Below are 18548 nucleotides of genomic sequence, written 5' to 3'. Positions count from 1 at the left end.
AATGAGGGCTCTAATACATTTTGGTGTGAAGCTGGCTTCCATTGGGGCATAATTATCATTTCTACATAATGAAGTGACTACAAAAGAGCTGTCCTGCATCCTAAGGAGGAGCGGGCTGAATAGATGAAGGGTGCAGAGGAGTCATTACTCATTCCACTCATGCTCAATCACACATTACTGAGTTATCATTTGTGGTCCGGACTGCTAACCTAACCTCAACTATACACCAAGTTGAGCTGAGCTGCTCTGGGGCCACCAAAGAGGCACCATCACAGAGAGTGTGCCTCTATTTGACAGGTTAGTCAGGAGCAAAAACGAATATTTTGTGGGAACGGTTTTCTTTGCTGCTTTTGCACACTGTGGTGGGAAGGATAAACTGAGCAGCTGTTTCATCACTGCAAGAATAAAGGAGTTGGCATCAGCATGACACCAGCAAGCCCGCCTGTCAATACGGGCACAATCGCCACAATGCTTGACTTCTGTGCGATGCACCAAAACAAACTAGGACATTGTATTGAAATGGCAGACAATGCTCACACAACATGACACACTCCTGTTTCTAGATTTTTTTTTTTTTATATCAACAATACTGGCAAAAAACAGCTTTTAGCAAATAAGAGAAAAAGGATTGGGATGCAATCAAAAGCAGAATGGCATTGAGGATGATGAAACCAAAACAATATCAAAATGACTCAGCCTTTTCTGTGATGAGAACACGACCGGCACAGTGATATGTATTTGATTTATCCGACAGTATAATCTAGAAACAGCTTTATTTGTCTTCAGCAGAATTTCTCCAGCTTGGGATGCCTGGGAGTGTCAGCTGAATTGCTGATATACACTGAGCTTACACATGTACCGCATTTTCTCACATTTTGACACACTCCAATCTTCTCTGCTGATGTGTCTCATTTCTATGGAAATTCATGTGTCGAAGCCAACATCCCAATATAACAGTTACATCTATATACATCACCTATACATCGGGGTAAATCTTATTAGAATATGTGCTCGGTGTGAAGAAAAGGAAAGCCATTTAACATGAGGCCTATACTGAACTTTCAAGAGGTTCCAACTTTTTTTTTTTTTTTTTTTTTTTTTTTAACACCAATCTCATATAGGCTAGTTGCCTGGGCAAAGCAGAGCACGCTCCGCTTATTATGTATTGCTTTGCTTTTGTAGTCCCACCACATCGTTACTCATCCAGTATGCTTAAAGGTGCTCTCCCCTCTGGCAAGCACAGCTATGACAGCCAGCTTGGAAGTTAGGAGTCTTTCAAAACTCTTTTTCTGTCTTCCTCCCCTTTCTCTGTCTCTCCTTTCCCCCCCCACCCGCTCTTTCTTGGTGTCCCCACGTCTTTCTCTTTTCCTCTCTGTCTCTCTCTTTCCCTCACTTGCTCAAGTCCTCAGAGAAACACCTGACTGACATGTTATTCAAGGATGAAAAGCACAGTGGAAGAGAATCCAAAAGCAAACAACACAAAAATATACATGAGAGGACGGAAAGACACCGCTGTACACTCTCAGCGCTGTGCCAAAACCCAGAGGAGAGTCACCGGCACGCAGTGGACACTTCAGGGAAGACAGCAACCGCTAACTTCCATTTTTAACAGCAACAAGAACATTTTTCTTTGTTGAGGAACCTCTAATTTTCACTTTGCATAAACACAATGGCATACGCAGGACTGCACGCATGCAAAAAATTGCTCACACACTGCCTCATGCACATTTAGGAATTTCTGCTGTCCAAGTGGCTATTGAAAGTGGCCCAAAGGCCTTCATGCTGTGACTAAAAGCCATTTTGCACAGAAAATTTTGACAGACATGCGCAGCCTTGGCTTTCAAAGGAGTGCATTTACATATATCATTGCAACTGAGTTATGTAAGGTGTTCAATGGTGCGCTCTCTCCCTCTCTCTCTCTCCCCCTCTCTCTGACTCTGCACAGAGAAATTCAACCAGGATACTGTATCTGCAGTGGTTGCAAAGTTCTGCAAACACGCGCGCATGCAGGTAAGTGTCCCTGCACACACGCTCCACTGCTTCTCAATGGGCTGGCGGCCTGTTACACGGCTCTGAACAAGTGGGAGGGAGCGCTACAGGAGGTACTGGACAAGGTTATAAGGAGGCCACATGCTCTCTTTCTCTCTAACTCCCTACTGTTCCAGTAATGTTGAAAACTACATGCATGGCAGTGATGAAAAGGCCTGCTGCGTGGAGCTTGTTCGGCCTTTTCAGGGAGGCAGAGAAAAATAGAAAAAAAAGAGGAGTTTGAAGGAGAAGAGGACATCTAAAAACACTGCGGAGTGGTTGAACAACAGGGGTAGAAGGCTGATTTTCACCCTGAGCTCATGTTGATCCACTCAGACCTATTTCTCCGTCTTTCATTCACTCACACACAGACACACAAGCAGCACCTTGATATCACTAATGGATGCAGCGAAGGCAACTGTGCTGCAGGTCGGAAGCTGCATCCACCAATGTTAAATGAACAGCAACTGTGACAGGTACTTATTATTCCACATTGACTTTAAAATGAGCAACTATTGTGTTTCACCGCCATGTTATTTATGGACCTTACACGGTGGGTGGCTGATTGGATGAAAGCGGAGATTTTTAAGAGGTGCATGACTCAAGGTCCTAACACACACAGGCATGCAAACATGCACACAGTAAGTTTGGAAGGTTATTTTTGAGATGTAATCCCAAACATATTACCAGTTGCAGGCTTAAAGTTTCAATAGGTAAGTAACTGACTGGATTGCATTTAATCATTTATGTACTGCCTTGCCTACAAAGTGAAAAAAAAAAAAGTTAAGAGGACAATTTATTCTCATTTATAGAAAATATAAGTAGCCTTAGTATCACTGCTTATATCAACAATAATTAGCCTTTATTACAAGATGGATTACAGTTAGGATTTTTCATAATGTAATCCCATTAGAGATGAACATGCAAATGTGTTCACAAGGTTATATTTTCAGTTTAATCCACTGCAAATTACTGATGACCTGCTTGAATTTTTAATCAGTAAGGGAATCCATTGGACCCAGTAATGTATTAGGAGTTTTGATTACTTAATGCAGAGATCACTCTGCATTTGTGTGTGTGTATGTGTGTGTGTGTTTAAGCCATGTTGAACAAGAAGCCCTAAAGGATTAATGGGGCATACTCTATTACTTCCACTCTTTATTGTCTTTTTAATCCAGCCTGCTGGTCATTACCAGCAGAGAACAGTCTATCAACATGTAGGAAGGAATCTTCTTAACCAAGAGATTATACCAGGCTTGTGAATCTGCCTCTGTACTCCTATATTCTGTACAATATGTCACTGAATGAAGTCATATTTCAGCAGGGCAGTACCAGAGGAATAGATTGTTATGCTGACTAACAGAATGACAGATGCTTTGAGTGTCTCACTGCTGAGTGACAGCCAACTGTCAAGGATTTTGTGCGGCTGTGCTGCCATCGTTTCATTGTGAATGCCGCCAGAGAGGGAGGGACTCATCCAGCCGCAGTTGAGTGAAAAGGCACCTAGGAGGCATCTTTGGGCTTGTCAGACACAAGAAATCTAATCCAGACAGCCAGGAATTGCAATTTGAATGAGAAACCCGAAAATAGCAGCTGTCTCTGCATAATTGGAACAAATGGAAGTTGGAAATGCAGCAGAAAATAAAACAACAAAACAACTGGGATGTAATGTGACACGATTTGCTGACAGTTACAAAAAGATGGAGAGAGCTGTGCCACAGGGAATCTGAGGTTTGGAGCTGGGCAGCTCTGTCACGCCAGCACTGATCTCTGATCTTATAGGTTGTAATTATATGCCCTTTATTCCTCATCCTCATCTTCATCCCCTTCCTGCTGCCAGTATGCCCAACTCTTCTAAACCCCCTCTGGTATCCAAGGCAGCATTTAATTGTGAGGGGCTGAGCCAGGAAAGGAGTAATCAGATGAGAGCAGAGGCACAGGGACTCACGTGGATGTATGTTGGCTTGGCTAACTGAGGATTAAAAACACTGGCATCTTGATTGAAGTTCAGCTGTTCTCCATGGCAAAAGGGAAGTGGGGCAGGGAGGGAGGGAGAGAGAGGGAGGGAGAGAGAGAGAGGGAGAGAGAGAGAGAGAGAAGTAGAGGGGAAAGCAGGGAGTCAGAGAAAACAGGGAGAGAGAAAGAAAGAGCAGGGTAGGAGAGGCACAAAAACATAATGATGACAAAGGCAAAGAGGTTTTCAGATGTGAAAAGAGAGTAACAGGGAGAGAATAGACAGAGATGGGGAGAGAAAAAGGGAAATAGAGACAGGGAGTTACAGCAGTGAGAGGGAGTGGGAGGAAGAAAGAGCGAGAAGAGGAGGTAGCGCAGCGCAGTGCGGGAGGGGGAGAGAGAGAGAGAGAGAGAGAGAGAGAGAGAGAGAGCCAGGGAAAGAGATGTAGAGACAGGAAGCCTGCCACTGCTACTGAGCCAGTGAGATGCAGACAGGGAGAGAGAGGGAGGAGGACGGAGAGAGGCCCTTAGCACTTCCCAGGCCGGACCAATGAAGGGGTGAGGGGCTCAAGAGCACTACAACGGAGAGAATAGCGGGAGGAGAACCAGAAAAGGAGGGAAAGGAAAAAAGGCGATACAATCAGAAACAGGCTTCAACAGGAAAAGGGGAGTGGGAGGGTGGAAACTGGATCTGATTTTAGAGGGGAAAAAAGCAGATGCAAGTTTTGAAAAGGGAGGAAGCGAGGGAGAGAGAGAAAGAAGGGGAAAAGAGCACGGGAAAGAGACTACAGATAGAGAGATCTGTGAATACTGTCTAGATTAATGGCAAAGGTAGGAGGAGATACACTGAAAAAGAGGAGGAAGCTCTCCCTCTTTCAAGAGTCCTCCTGCTTCTGTTCTGCTTCTTCTTACTGTGAGGCAGCTGGACGTCATCCATCACTATGTTCTCTGACAGCAGGGCTCCGAGGCCTGAGGACCAGAGAGGCTTCAAGCCCCACACCCCTCACTTCTTCCCTTGGCTGCGCAACAGTCTCAAGCCCCACCACAGCAGTGACCTGGGGCTCAACGGACCGTACAAATGCAACTCCGAGCCCCACAACAGCCTGAGCACGCTGGAGCGATCCAAGGGGATTGGGTTATTCTCCAAGGAGCTAATCCAAGGAAAGGGCAGGGAGAAAAAGGGAGAGATGCGTTGTAACGGTGTGGGTTTTGCCAGGAGGCTGCCAGTGGTGCTGAGGGGGCACCACATACTGCCAGAGAGCCTGGGCAAGCAGAGGGAGGACAGTCCCGCCAGGTGGAACCAGTCTCCTGAGCTTGAGCCAGACTGCGGCACAGGGACTGACCCAGGGGACCGGCCACAGGGTCCCGGCAACAGCTCCACCTCTGTTCAGGACTACTACTCTGAAAGCTCCTTTGTTAGGAACCAGCGTAGCCACCTCAACCTCCTCCATTCCCAGGAGGACGGGACGGGCCCGTCGGTCAGGAAATATGGGCCACTACTGGCACCTGCCCCTGTTCCTGCTCCAGCGTCTGCACCGGCTGAAAAGTTCAAAGGTCAGGAACCAAACTGTAAGGGGCCGGTTGTGGTGTGCACAGAGGACGGGAGGGGGAAGCTGTGGCACTATGCCAGGCATACCTACCACCAGAGAGACCTCCATTCATCGAGCTGGCTCAGCTCAGATGCACAGGGACTAATCAAGAGGCAGCAGGGGTTCAGCTCCAGCTTCAGCTACATCACAGAGCAGAGCAGGAACTCCCAGAGCCACAGAGACCTGACAGGGCTACGGGAGCCACCTGTGGAGGGGTTCAACGGCCCCAGCGCCCTGCACGGTGTCATCTTCTCCACCGAGGTTCCTCACAGAGGCCTGGGCTGCACCAAAACTCTACGAGGCCCCAAGAAACCCAGACCGAGCTCGGAGCATCTCTCGGTCCGGGGCCAGAACCAGACGTGGGTCCAACCGCGGCGGACCAGTGAAGGAAAGCCACAAGGTTTCAGGAAGGAAGCAGGCCACTCGGGGCCGAGGTGCAGCCGAAAGGCAGTTCGAAACCAGATCAAACGTGTGGTGGACAACCTGGAGCAAGTTCTAGGAGCCCTGAAAGACGTCCAGCAGGAAATGAAAGAGGTAACAGGGATGTTGCATTCGTGTTGTGCATATGATCAAAGGCATAGTGAGTTCTAGGTGTCTTGATAACTTGTTTCATCTTCGCCCCCTACCCGTATCTGTAGTCTCATTTCATGTTTATTCAACCAATTCACCCACTCCTAATGATTATTAATTTGTCTTTCCAGGACTCAAAAATAAATAAACATAAATGATTTACAGTTCAGAGAGGGGACAGCTAGAGAAGGGAGGGTCTGGTTATTGCATGCTCTCTCAGTAAATTAATCATTTTCTTCAGGGAGGAGAAGCTTGTGCTCTTGCTAAAAACCTTGAGGGCTTGAACACTTTCACCAAACAATGCAGTGCTAGAAATGGATGTCCTCAGCAGAATTAACACGCATTAAAAAGTAAGCAGCAGGTTTGCGCCGGTGCCAGATCTCTAACACTCATCCAACACCACAGTCTGCAAACTGTCTCTAAATCTCCAGTGTGTTCTTCCTCTGAGCACAGAAAACACTCTTCAATTCATCAGTGGGCTACATGTTCATAGAGGTGGACGTGACAATAGTTATGCCCCATTTGCTCAGTGCATTCAGTGGTTGATGTGATGATGCTGTGTAACACTAAGGCAAAGCAGTAACCTCCCTCTCTCTCCCTCTTTCTTCTTCTAACGTCCCCTCCGTCCTCTCATCTCTTTCTCCACTCCCCCTCCTTATAGACAGATGCTGCTTCAGGCGCAGCTTGATAGCTCCGATGCTTTTATAATCCATTTACGGCTAAGCATCTCTGCCTCGTATCCCTCATCCAGTAAAAGTGACACGTAAATCTCGTCTCTCAGCCCTCCTCCTCCTGGCATTTGATCTGCATCTGCGGGGCCGGAGCTAAGCTGGAGGTAGTCACCTCATCATCTAGGCTGTGCGGTGTGCGGGGCGTTTTGCGTGACAGTAATAATATAACACTGAATAAAGAGCACAGGCAACACATGGCCACGCTGTGATAGAAAAAAAAAAAATCCCAAATTTTCACAACAAAGACGACAGATGAAAGGAGGATAGACTATGGTCGCATATTTATTTCAAAGCCCTGGTTTATCATTCTGTTGCATGAGCACAACCCTCAGCCATGATTAATATTCAATCAACATTATGAAAAAGAACTAGAGTAACTACTAATTCTGTAATGCATTCCAGAAGGGATACTTGACAAATATTACAACAAAACTATGGTCTTAAATCTTTCCAGAAGTATTCTAAATACACCAGAGGGGATTTAAAAGGCCACAAAGTATGATCAGAATCACTAAACTCACTCATGAGTAATGTTACACAAGTCCATATATAAACGTCCGTTATTTCTCATCGGGGCATTTTGAAAGACAAAGTGTTCTTGCGAGCTGTTTCTCAGTGAATCCCAACCAAACAACAGAAACTTAAAAAAAAAAAAAAAAAAAAAAGACTGAGCCGTAGGATTCCTGTTCATCCCTGATCTGTTTTTGGCCTCCTCTTCAGCACCCGACTGCATCGTGAGGACCTGAGGGGTCAAAAACATTTTTTAATCAACACACTTGGGAGAGGCAGATTGGAATCCTCGGCTGGGGTCCTCTGCTCTTTTATCTCGGCTGATTCTTGACATTAACAAGCATCACCTGCCCAGAGTCACTTGATGTGCATATGCGCCGTGTACTTCAAAGTGATGCGAAATGCCTCGCCCAAAAAGCTACGGAAGAAAAAAAAAAAAAAAAAAAAAAAGGAAAAAAAGACAAACCAGGTCATCGGCAGGGCTGTTGTTGAACACAGAGAACAAAACAATAATTCATCTGTTCCAGCAGGGACCCGGGATTCATCTGCTCACATAGAGCAGGTGGAGAGATAGGTCAAACATTTTCCCTGGTGTAATTTTCTCCAATCTCTCCAGCCTCCATCACCGTGTGTGCATGAGTGTGCCTGTATGTGTGCGTGTGTGTGTGTGTGTGTGTGTGCGTGTCCACCAGCCTGACTGTGCCTCTGAAGGTTGCATGTGTGTGTAAGTGTGTCTGTGCATGTGTGCGTTGTGCGTATAAGCTCATGCATTACACGGTCTGCGCTCATTTGAATGTGTGGAATCTATTTGTGTGCGCTTGTGCATGATGTATGATGTGTTCCTCTGTATGCAGGGAAGTAGCGTAGGGTAAAGCCACCTAAATTCAGCAGCATACCCACTTTGCATGAAATACAGTTTTTCTAGGCTGAGGTAAATCTTTAAACTGCATTTCATAGAGTGCACTGTAAGTAGTGTTAATCTAATGTAAGTTAACATGAAAATGGAGTGTTTTCATGGAAATAATAAATCACTGGGTTTTGAGGATATATGTGTGAAGAGCTCATGTCTAAAATGAAAAAGTACTTCCTGAAGGATACACAAAACTCTTAAAAGCTCTCTAAAAAGGGTGAAATTTTATGTGTCTGAGAGTATGAAGGAAAAAGAAACGAGGCACTCTGATGATAAATGAATAAAAAGCCTGAAGCATGGCTAGGCCAAAGTTTTCAATATCTAATTCAACATCTCGAATATACTCAGTCATTTTGTGAGACAATGTTTGCTGTTGTTTTTTTCAGTGTTTATCTGACTTGGGAGTGCACATTTCTTTCAGTTCATCGTAGGAGCTCATCGTTTTCCTGTCTTTTTATTTATCGCCGCATCACTGTGTTAATCTCCCAGGTGGTGGAGCAGATTGACTATCTGACCTCGTCCATTGACCTGAATGAGGAGGAGCAGGAGGGGGGCGGAGGAAGAGGAGGAGGCCAAGACGAAGGCGCCAAGCCTCCCAGTGACAGCAGCTCCAGCTCCAGCTCTAGCTCCAGCTCCAGCGGGGTCACGGTGGGCAGCAACCATCAGAGACCCTCGGAGCAACAGGACAAGCCAGGAAGCCAAGACCCATCTGGCACCCTGAGGAGAGGTCATCCGTTCAATAACAGCGGAGGCCGGTCTCCGCCGAGTGTGACACCGCACGGGCAAACCGGGATTTCATCAGAGAAGACTCCAACTCTCCACATCACCTGCAGTCTTGGGTCTTCTTCAAAACAAGGCAGGCCGCCACCGTACACCCGCAATCCTCTTTCGTCCACTTTGTCGGTCAAAACTGGCAGCCCACCTCAACCTCAAAGCCTCACCTCCCAGGACCTTGCATCCTCTCCCCAAAGAAGCAGCTCCCTCTCACTGCGGCCTCCTACTCCTGGTCTCTCTCCTCTGACAGTGAACTTTTCTCACCCCGGCAACACCCCAGGTGCCAGCCCTGACTCTCAGCTTCCCTCCCCTGGGCCCTCCTCACCTCTCAGGGTCAGCCCCGTCTCCCCTCTCTCTCCCCTGTCTACAATGCCTCCCCCACCTCCTGCCCTCAGCCCTTCTGTCATCATAGAGACCAAGGTCGAGTCTTATCGGACCCCACAGGGCGACCACCCATCTGCTGCTCCGCTCTCTCCATCATCGGTCCAGCCTCCCTCGGCCAGCTGCCCACCCAGGGACTCAGAAGCACAAACTGTGTCCAAGACTGATGGAGAGATGCAAACTTCCACAGGGGGGAACGTTCACCCACCTTCGCAGGAGCGCGCCGCCCCGGCAGACACAACGAAAGCCCCAACCGCACAAGGCCGCAGGGGTCGCAAGCCTCCCCCGTATCCGCACAACAGGCTCTTTGAAAGAATGAAGAAAGCCAAGGAGCCCCGCAAGGCTCCTCCGTACCCTGAAAAAAGAAGGCTGCTCTCTACCACAGTGTGAGACGACACAGCAGGAGGGGAAGGCTGATCGAACAGAGCCATATTCACAGCGACGGCCGCCGATCTGGAGGGTGGAGAGTGATTTAAGGCTCGCCAAGTTGAGCTGAGACCAGGTTTCCAAGGTGACGGGTCGAAGTAGCAACTTGAGGTGAGTATGCCAGGAAGAGCATTCTGGCTGGGCTGATGTCATCTCTTTCTCATTCCTTCTGTCTTTCTGTCTTTTGCATATTTCTGAGTGCATACACTAAATAACACAGGGCATCGTAATAGCTGCCTGGGTTGCTGCTCTGGTGACAAGAGCCCCTGCACAGATGCTCACCGTGAACCATAAACTCTCCCTTTGCTTCTGAACTCTCAGACTCCCGCAGACTGCACACTTAGAGGGCACAGAATACATCTAATTGGACAACCTCTGATGAAATATGAAGGGATACTAATTAATATTATACAGAAAGACGGATTAGGAGCTGATTACCAGTTTACACCAATTGGTGTTGATCCAAATGACATCCCACTCCACATGCATCTGTGCTGCCTGTCTTATAGGCAATATTTCACACAGCTGATGAGGACGCGGTGGTATAACCCGGGCAATGGCACCGTGTCTCACTTCAGCTCAGACTCGCTTTGGCTCAGCCGTGTGAAAAGTACAAGCAAGGCTGGAGTCTTGTAGATCTGGAGCCGGAAAGGTCAAATAATTTGAGCGAGCTAACAAGGCCGAATAAGAAATGAAAAGGCTCCGTGGCTGTGGGCTGACTGGGTCACCGGTCCAGTGCCTGGGTGGCCATCAGGGGAGACAGGGGGCAGCTGGACGTTAGTTGTACCCTTCACAGGGCCCCTGGTGTTAAGAGAAATCCCATCTCCTTTGCTGCCTCTGGCTTGACCCACCCAGCCACAATCTCCATCTGTTCTCCTCCAAATGTCAGGAGATGCAAAGAGGGGGCAGGTGTGAGCGAAACAGAGAGACCGAGAGAGAGAGGGGGGGGGGGGAAAGAGAGAGGAAAGAGACATTGGAATGCCAGCCAGAATGATTACAGGCACTTACCACAACGAATCGATGGCTCATCCATTTAGGTCACCCAATATCATCCTCTCCAAAACAGATCTATAGCAGTTATTGTCGCAGATGGTGTACATATAACTGTAGCTCATCTCAATGCCATCTTGTGGTTCTTTCATGTACTTCAAACCCAAATTTGATTTTTGACTGCGGAACATGGTTCTAATCAGGACTCTTTATAATGCATGCCAGCATAATTTCATCCAGCGTTGGGCAGTGTCTGCTGCATTTTTTTCTCCCCTCCTGACAGTCACACTGTAGGGGGAGAAGCTGAAAGTAAACATCTCCAGTGGTACCAGATGGTAAACAGTACGGATGTATTTAGTATTTGGACAACTGCATAGTGGCGGCACTGCCTCTCTGAGGGAGAGAGTGAACTGATGGCAAATAAAGAGCTATTGTACTACAGAGACTAAGGCCTCCACGCTAAAACTATGTGAGAACAAACTGTTAGATTTAATGTCAAACTGGAAGACACAGCCTGGGATAGTCACACCAGAAATCCTGAGTGTCACAGGTGGAGATACAGAGGCGGCAAATGCAGCCGGGTTCATGACGCCTGGTTCTCTCGCAGCCTGGGGAATCACATACTTGAGGAAGGTCATAAGACTAGCACGTATACATTCTCAATATTTTCATTGTACGAGTCTCTGTGGGAGTTCCTTAGAACCTTCTGTTGCATGGATTGCCGCCGCATGAAATCAGGACGCTTGCAGCATATTGTATACTACGGCTCTTGCGTCAAAGATTGTGCTACAACCGATGCTAATTTGAGTACAATCAAGATTACCCACTTTCCCTTGGCTTAACATAAGATGAATAAATCCCCCCTGACTCTATAAGCCCTCAAAGATCAACCTCTATACATTCCCATATATGCCTCTGGATTTAGTAGATTCCCCCTGCAAAGCCCTTTTCCCCAGAAACTGAGGAGAACAATGGAGGCTCTTTATCTCTTGAAAACATTTTTGCTAGAGCAGTATGTTAACAGTATAGAGTATCAACTTTGTAATACCAATTCTTCGTCATATGTAACGCAACATCTACATCCCATGCCTATGAGAAATTTCCTATGCTGCACTAATTTTTTTTTTTTTTATGATGTCAGTTTAAATCAGGCCTACATTAGTGGCGGTACTAAAATTATGTAAGCTCTGCCACTGCTCAGAAAAATGGATGCCTCTATGCTGGCACTCAAATTTCTCCTTTCTCTCCTTTCTCTCTTTTCACGTTAACAAGGCTATGGGAGGTTAAATCAGATTACAACTGACACAACAAGACAAAAACATCAAATTATCTCCAGCAAAGTGACAGCATGAGTTTATTGAAGCATCCATCACACATCATCATGAATCAGAACAAACAAGGTTTAGAAAAACAAACGTGTACGAAAATCAGTAACGTTCCGTCTGTCTTGTGCCTTGTCTTTCCATTCCCAAGTTAGCATCTGGTCGTGGTATTTCCTGTTGTGACCCCGGAGGGAGCCTAGTCCGTGACGAAGGGACGGCAAAGTCCCTGCTGAGCATTTCCTCAACCCAGAGGATCACCTCTAGACAGACAAGGGAGTGTGAACCCAGACGGAGCACGGTACGTCTCTCACAGGTAATCCATTCACTGCATCAAATCAGCAAAATCTTCAAATCCGAAATCAATCCGCAGGGCTCATCTTCTGGACACTTGTGTGGATCTAAGGAGATTGGATCAATGTAAGGAAGATAAAGACAATCCCACCTGGTACATAAGGGAGCAGGCAGGGACAGTAATAATTATGTACTGCTGAAACCTGTCCAATATCCTCGCTGATCCACACAAGTGCTGCTGTGGGACGAAAGCAACGGGTTCATGCGGGGCTCAGGAGTTTCTGATGGCTTCTCTTTGCCAGGATATGTATCCTCTTCACATCATGTCGTGAAACTGTAATTTGCCCCATTAAGATGGAGTACAACTTGTGGCCACAAAAACAAAAAATAAAAGAATCACCAGAGGAAATGAGTGGTGATCAGGGATCAAATGAGGTGCTCACAGTTATATGGAACAGATGCAGATGAACGGAGAGAGATGAGGAGAGAGCGAGGCACTCCACTCAACAGCATAATAATCATTTGGCAGTTCAAGACAGAAAGAGATTGGAGAAATCGTAATTGTTTATGTGCATATGATGACAACATAGAGGATTACTCACTTTCCCCTACGGATTAACATAAGATGAATAAATCCTTCCTTACTCTAGCTATCTGTACTCTACAAGCCCCCGGAAACCAATCCTCTATACATTCACATTCAACCCCAGTGGATCAAAACAGATTTCCCCCCTGTAAAGCTTGCAGCTTCAGGAACTGCGAAACAACTACGGAAGCACTTTATCTTAATGTAAGCATTTTCATTAGGACATTGTGTGGTAAAAATCAGTATTTATAATGTAGTCCTTCTGTCAAATATCTCAGCACAACCGACGCCTTGCCATATTTGTTTTCATCCTAAATACTATTTTCACAGAGTAAATCCAATTCAGTAAGTACATACCATGTAATTAATGTACTGCAACACAAAGTGCTGCCAAGACAACAAAATGTATTCAACAGTAAAGTATCATCCCACTCCAGTCTCTGGCTGTCACTCAGGAAGAACTGCTCCTCGCTACAAATCCATCCTCCATTAAAGACTCAGGCGAAAAGACGGCGCACCCAACCTCGGCTTTCCAATTGGTCAACATGACCAAAGTCAAGTCGGACGTCCTACTAATTACAGCTCATCGTGTCGTGTCCGGCCAATGACAGTCAGTTTTGAGAGTTCAGCGCGGAACTTTCCATCGGTGTGGGTCACTAGAAAACAGAAAGGAAAACAAGTCAAATAACATTTGTGTGATCTTTTGCAAATGGCCAGTAACCTAGTTACGGACAATAAGGACAATAAGGCTATCCTTAGAAATCAGGCTATCCTTAGAAATCATGTCTGGAAGTGATTCCAGCCACACACTCATAAAATTACCCTCGTGATAGTTTCAAAATTTTCACTCTATAAGCCTTTGTATTGTAGCCTCTAATCTGCTCTGTAGTTACAGTAACAGTAAACTGCAGTGCAGACCAATGTGTCAAATCCAGCTAATCACAGTCCAGAACTGTAGCCACAGTAGGGATTTATGCAGAAATTGAACAACAATAAATAACTCTACAGGGACAAGCAGCAGCCCACTCACAGCTGTAGCATATGCTTTAGTGGGTAATCAGCAGGGAGCTAGCAACAGCAAAGGAAGGAGAAAAAGACAAAGGAAGAGAGAGAGAGAGGCATAGAGAGACTGACATGACAAGCAGAGGGAGTTGATTGATCACCAGGAAGCACAGCAGAGTTCTCACCTGTTGAGTCTCCTACGGTGAATTCCTCCGGCTTCAAAGCCACGTCACTCTGTCCTCCCATCGCAGTCTGCGACTGGAGCCACATACAGCAGGAGGGATGGAAGAGGAGGGGGGGAGGGGTGGGGTGGGTGAAAAAAGAAGGAAAGAAACAAGGAGAAAGAGGGAAAAAAAAACACCAAAACAGGATGAGAGGCGGCACCGGAGACAACAATTTCATTGCAACAGACGGGCCGGGGAAGTGGGTGGGTGGGTGGTTGGGGGGGGGTGAGACAGCAAGGTCAAGGAGATGCTGTGTAGAGGTGGCAGGTGTGTTTGTGTGTGTGGAGTTATTTTTGTCCCATCATTTAGAGAAGTTGCTTTCTGTGTATTTGTCTTCCCTTGCAGGACACAGAGCTGGAGCAGTAGGAGAAGGAGAAGGAGAAGGAGGACGAGGAGGAGGAGGAGGAAGCGTGTCCTTGCCGGGGAAGGAGGCGTGTCAAGGTGTGCTGCAGTACACCACCTCCAGTGAATGACTCAGTGACTGAGAATCTGCACATTACCAGCCCCATGAAATATCATCCACTAAGCTCCAATTCTTGACATAAATGTGAGTTTGACTTCTAAAGCAATAAAGCTGTCCAAATACCAGAGTGTCTGATATGATGCTTTGACCACCTCTGCCTGTTTTAGATAAGACGGGATTTAGCTTGAACCATCATTAGTGGACAACGGATCTAAAAGTGCACAGAGACGGATGCAACACACTGCGGGTTTCCATGGCGACCTCATTGTTAGTGGAGTAGATGCACAGCAAATGAAGAAAAAGCGCCACAAGGACAAGAGAACTTAAGATTAGATCTCTGCAGTACTGTATAATTAGCTATACTGTGCACAATATGCGATATGATACATGATTATGTTCACAAATCAGTTTCCGAGGAACATTTTAACCATTTCATACCGAAGCGAAACATGTATCTAACAAGTTAACCATGGCTGTGTAAGACGACATGTCCAGAGAGACGTAACAACAAATGGTCCCAACACAGGTCCTATTGATTTTGATTTTTTTTTAGGCTGTTTCCTCTGTTGTTTCTAAAGCCAGGATCAAAGTGCAGACGGTGACAGCGCTTTGCACCGAGTCCATCTCACATAAACTTTTATGTCTTAAAAAGGCCAAGTCAAGCAACAAAAGGAGAAAGAGATTACTTCAAAGTTTATCCCTTGGCTTGAGAAAAGTATTGCTGGCACAGAGGCGGACGGTTTGTTATTGCACACTGCGCAAAACTGCTCATCAACTGTGACATTTTTGCAGACGCTGTAAATGCTGCAGATGCTTCTCCCCTCTGCAATTATTCTGGTCTTAAGAATGAGTTAGAATCAAAGACGTTGTTGTCAAGACAGACAGGGTGCCACAGCTGTAGAGCCAATATCAAGGAAGCACTCATTTGCTCCATTTCATCTTTGTTTGGCAGTAAAGCGCAATGAGACGCCTGCTGTGCAGCATGAGCAACACTCTGACTAATCACGCAGTAAGAGAAAAGCTGAGGGGATGAAAATGGGGTTATATTTAAGCCAAAAGAGGTTGGAACAAATTACACCCATTATAACTACTTTCCACAGGTTATGATGAGGTCAGCCTCCAACAAATTAGCACACTGAGGACTGGGATCTGTCAGCGGCGTAGAGGCAGATTATGTGAACAGAATAGGCAACATTTCCATATCACAGCTGAGGGAATTGCATTGCTATTAGCATATACTTACATATGCGTTGGCATATTCAATTTTGGTCCCCTTCAGTTCAGCTTTGAACTGGGTGAAAAACAGGTATGATTTCCCCTGGGGCCTGGCAGATAAGAAAAACTGTTATTTACCATCATTATTAATTCATTTCCATACATTCATCCACTTACTGAGCCAGACTTGGAGACATTTAAACCCTGAGTCACTGCGCATGATGATAGAAACTCTATCCTTTTGCTTTCCCCGGTCACATCCTCTCTGTTCCTGCTGCAATGAAATGGAATTTAACAATGAATCAATGGATAAAGGGCACCGATTCTGCATGACAGCACAGATGCCAGGGTCACCGGACAGAATACTAATCTTTATTTATATGGCACTTTCAAAGCAAAGTTACAAAGGGCTGGGCTATCAAGAGAGATAAAAGACAAAGGATGAATAAAAAAATCATGAAGATAAGTACAACTGTAATAAAACAGATGTGATGATGTTAATAATAAATCAAAGGTCAGGTAAAATAACCCAGCCGCCCAAAAACAGGATACGCAAGAGGGATGAAAGAGGCAGAGATGAATAAAAGTCAGAGTCTTAAAAGCCTTAAAAGTTTTAAGATGAGTCAAGAGATGCTGCTGAACTGCTGACCTGAGCAACGTGAATAATCAGCACCGACAGCTCTGTATCCTTTGTGCATGTGTGTGTGTGTGTGTGTGTGTGTGTGTGTGTGTGTGTGTGTGTGTGGTAACCTCACACCTCGTCTTACCTCCACACAGAGCAGGAGAACAGTCTGTCGTCATCGCTCAGGCCCACACTCATCAGCCATTGCTGCACGGGAGAGAGCGTATGCACTACAGCGACCGTTTGGGTTGACAGCTCAATGTTACGATGCCACATTTGAAATGGAATAATAATAATAATAATAATTAAAAAAGCCTTTTGGCAAAATGAAAGAGAGGAAACTAGATTAGAGATAAAACTCACCTCATTAGTTCCCCCTTGTGATGCATATGTGAAAGAGCACTCATATTCTCGCTGTAGTGAGGGGGCAAATGAACACAGGGGAATGCATTAAAACAGATCCAACTGCGGGATAAGCATATGATTTTTGCAGAAAAAAGAAAGCATATTCCCTTCATTCAAGAGTGAGAGTCACAGGGAAAAGAGCCTCTACCTGAATTAGTGAATCTGATAATTTTTGTGCATACAGAGATACCAGCTGTTGTTGTTATTGTTGTTTGTGTGTGCAAAAATCTACTACAATTAAAAAAACACTTCACAAATCATGCATATGTCCACAGTTCAGTCACAGCCTCCTCTGCTTTATCCATGCGCTTTCAAACTCTCAGCCAATGAAAAGCGTCGTTGTGGCGGCCGGGCAGCGACGTGTCAGCCTCTCAAAGGCTGGCACGTCATCACACCGCGACTACAGCACTGCCACAAAACCAGCCAGTCAAATGTAGTTCATATCCTATAAACTACTAATACACAGTAAATGCGTCGAGCGGGATCAAATTTTATGTATGAGAAACACCCGCTGGTGCACACCTTCATTGTAGCGACACACTGCACTCCTTTATCAAGCCTCAAACAAGGAGAAATTTGATAAGTGAAGTGACAATACACCCGCCGATTGTATTGAAATGAAGCTGTCTAGCAAATGTAAGGTTTTCAGATGTTAGCACTGCATTATGAGTGTGTTTTATGGAGGTTGGCGGTGTGTGGGAAAAGCTTTAGGGAGAGCAAATGGAGCTCCATCACCTACCACCCTCTCGCTGAACGTGTGCACCACTCCTCCCGGCTTCACGTTGAACTCCACCGTCTTGGTCCGGTCCGGAGAGCCGCTGGCCGGGCCCAGGGTCCACAGCAACACCAGAGCAAACAGAGAGGACGATTTAACAGCAAGAAATGTCATCTGAGGGGCCATCTTTCCTCTGCAAGCCAGACTGTCGCACTACTTTCACACACACACACAGTTTTGTCGACGGTGAGTATCGTCACACCAGGAAGTAAGTCAAAATAAAAGCCCCTTCTTCGTCGTTTTGTGTGTGTGTGTGTGTGTGTGTGTGTGTGTGTGTGTGTGTGTGTGTGTGTGTGTGTGTGTGTGTGTGTGTGTGTGTGTGTGTGTGTGTGTGTGTGTGTGTGTGTGTGGTGGGGGTTAACATCCACCGAATGAATGAAAGCCTTCAGCAGCGAGGTTGTGGCCAACATTTCACTCACACAACACAAGTATCAACCAATCAGAGTTTTTCTTATATAGAAGTTTTCATACAAATGCATGTACATACAAAGTGCTTCACACAGTAAAAAAAAAAAAAAAAAAAAAAAAAAAAAACCTCCAAAGAAAAGACATAAAACTACGAAAAATATATACAAAAAGAATAAAAATAGGAGACGCTATGGTAAATTTCATCATTTTGCAATGAGGAAACACCAGAGAGAGTCAAGACCAATAAGAATAGCAAAATAAAAGTACTAGCTGATAAAATGAGTAAGATAGGAAAAGCAAAAAAAAACAAACAAACAAGTAAAAAAAAACCTCCAAATAGTAGAATAAAAGTAAGTAAATTATTAAGAGTGAA

The 18548-nt window shown here is 45.7% G+C and overlaps 2 protein-coding genes across 2 annotated transcripts; one reads left to right on the top strand and one right to left on the bottom strand.

The window, feature by feature from the left end:
• Positions 1-4721: 4721 nt before the first annotated feature.
• LOC115357944 (atrophin-1) lies at positions 4722-9836 on the top strand. Its single transcript, XM_030049706.1, has 2 exons — positions 4722-6104; positions 8781-9836. Exons 1-2 carry the CDS (start codon positions 4923-4925, stop codon positions 9834-9836), a joined length of 2238 nt encoding a protein of 745 aa, XP_029905566.1. The 5' UTR covers positions 4722-4922.
• Positions 9837-12188: 2352 nt separating this feature from the next.
• mydgf (myeloid-derived growth factor) lies at positions 12189-17982 on the bottom strand. The gene is made up of 6 exons (XM_030049961.1): positions 17732-17982; positions 16951-17001; positions 16733-16794; positions 15994-16075; positions 14249-14321; positions 12189-13717 (listed from the first exon to the last, which is right to left on the bottom strand). The coding sequence occupies exons 1-6, from the start codon at positions 17891-17893 to the stop codon at positions 13638-13640; spliced, it is 510 nt and encodes a 169-aa protein (XP_029905821.1). The 5' UTR covers positions 17894-17982; the 3' UTR covers positions 12189-13637.
• Positions 17983-18548: the final 566 nt, after the last annotated feature.

The sequence above is a fragment of the Myripristis murdjan genome, chromosome 4, assembly GCF_902150065.1.
Source record: "Myripristis murdjan chromosome 4, fMyrMur1.1, whole genome shotgun sequence".
NCBI lineage: Eukaryota > Metazoa > Chordata > Actinopteri > Holocentriformes > Holocentridae > Myripristis > Myripristis murdjan.
The sequence above is the reverse complement of the archived record's forward strand: the minus strand, read 5'-3'. Positions and strand labels throughout refer to the sequence as shown.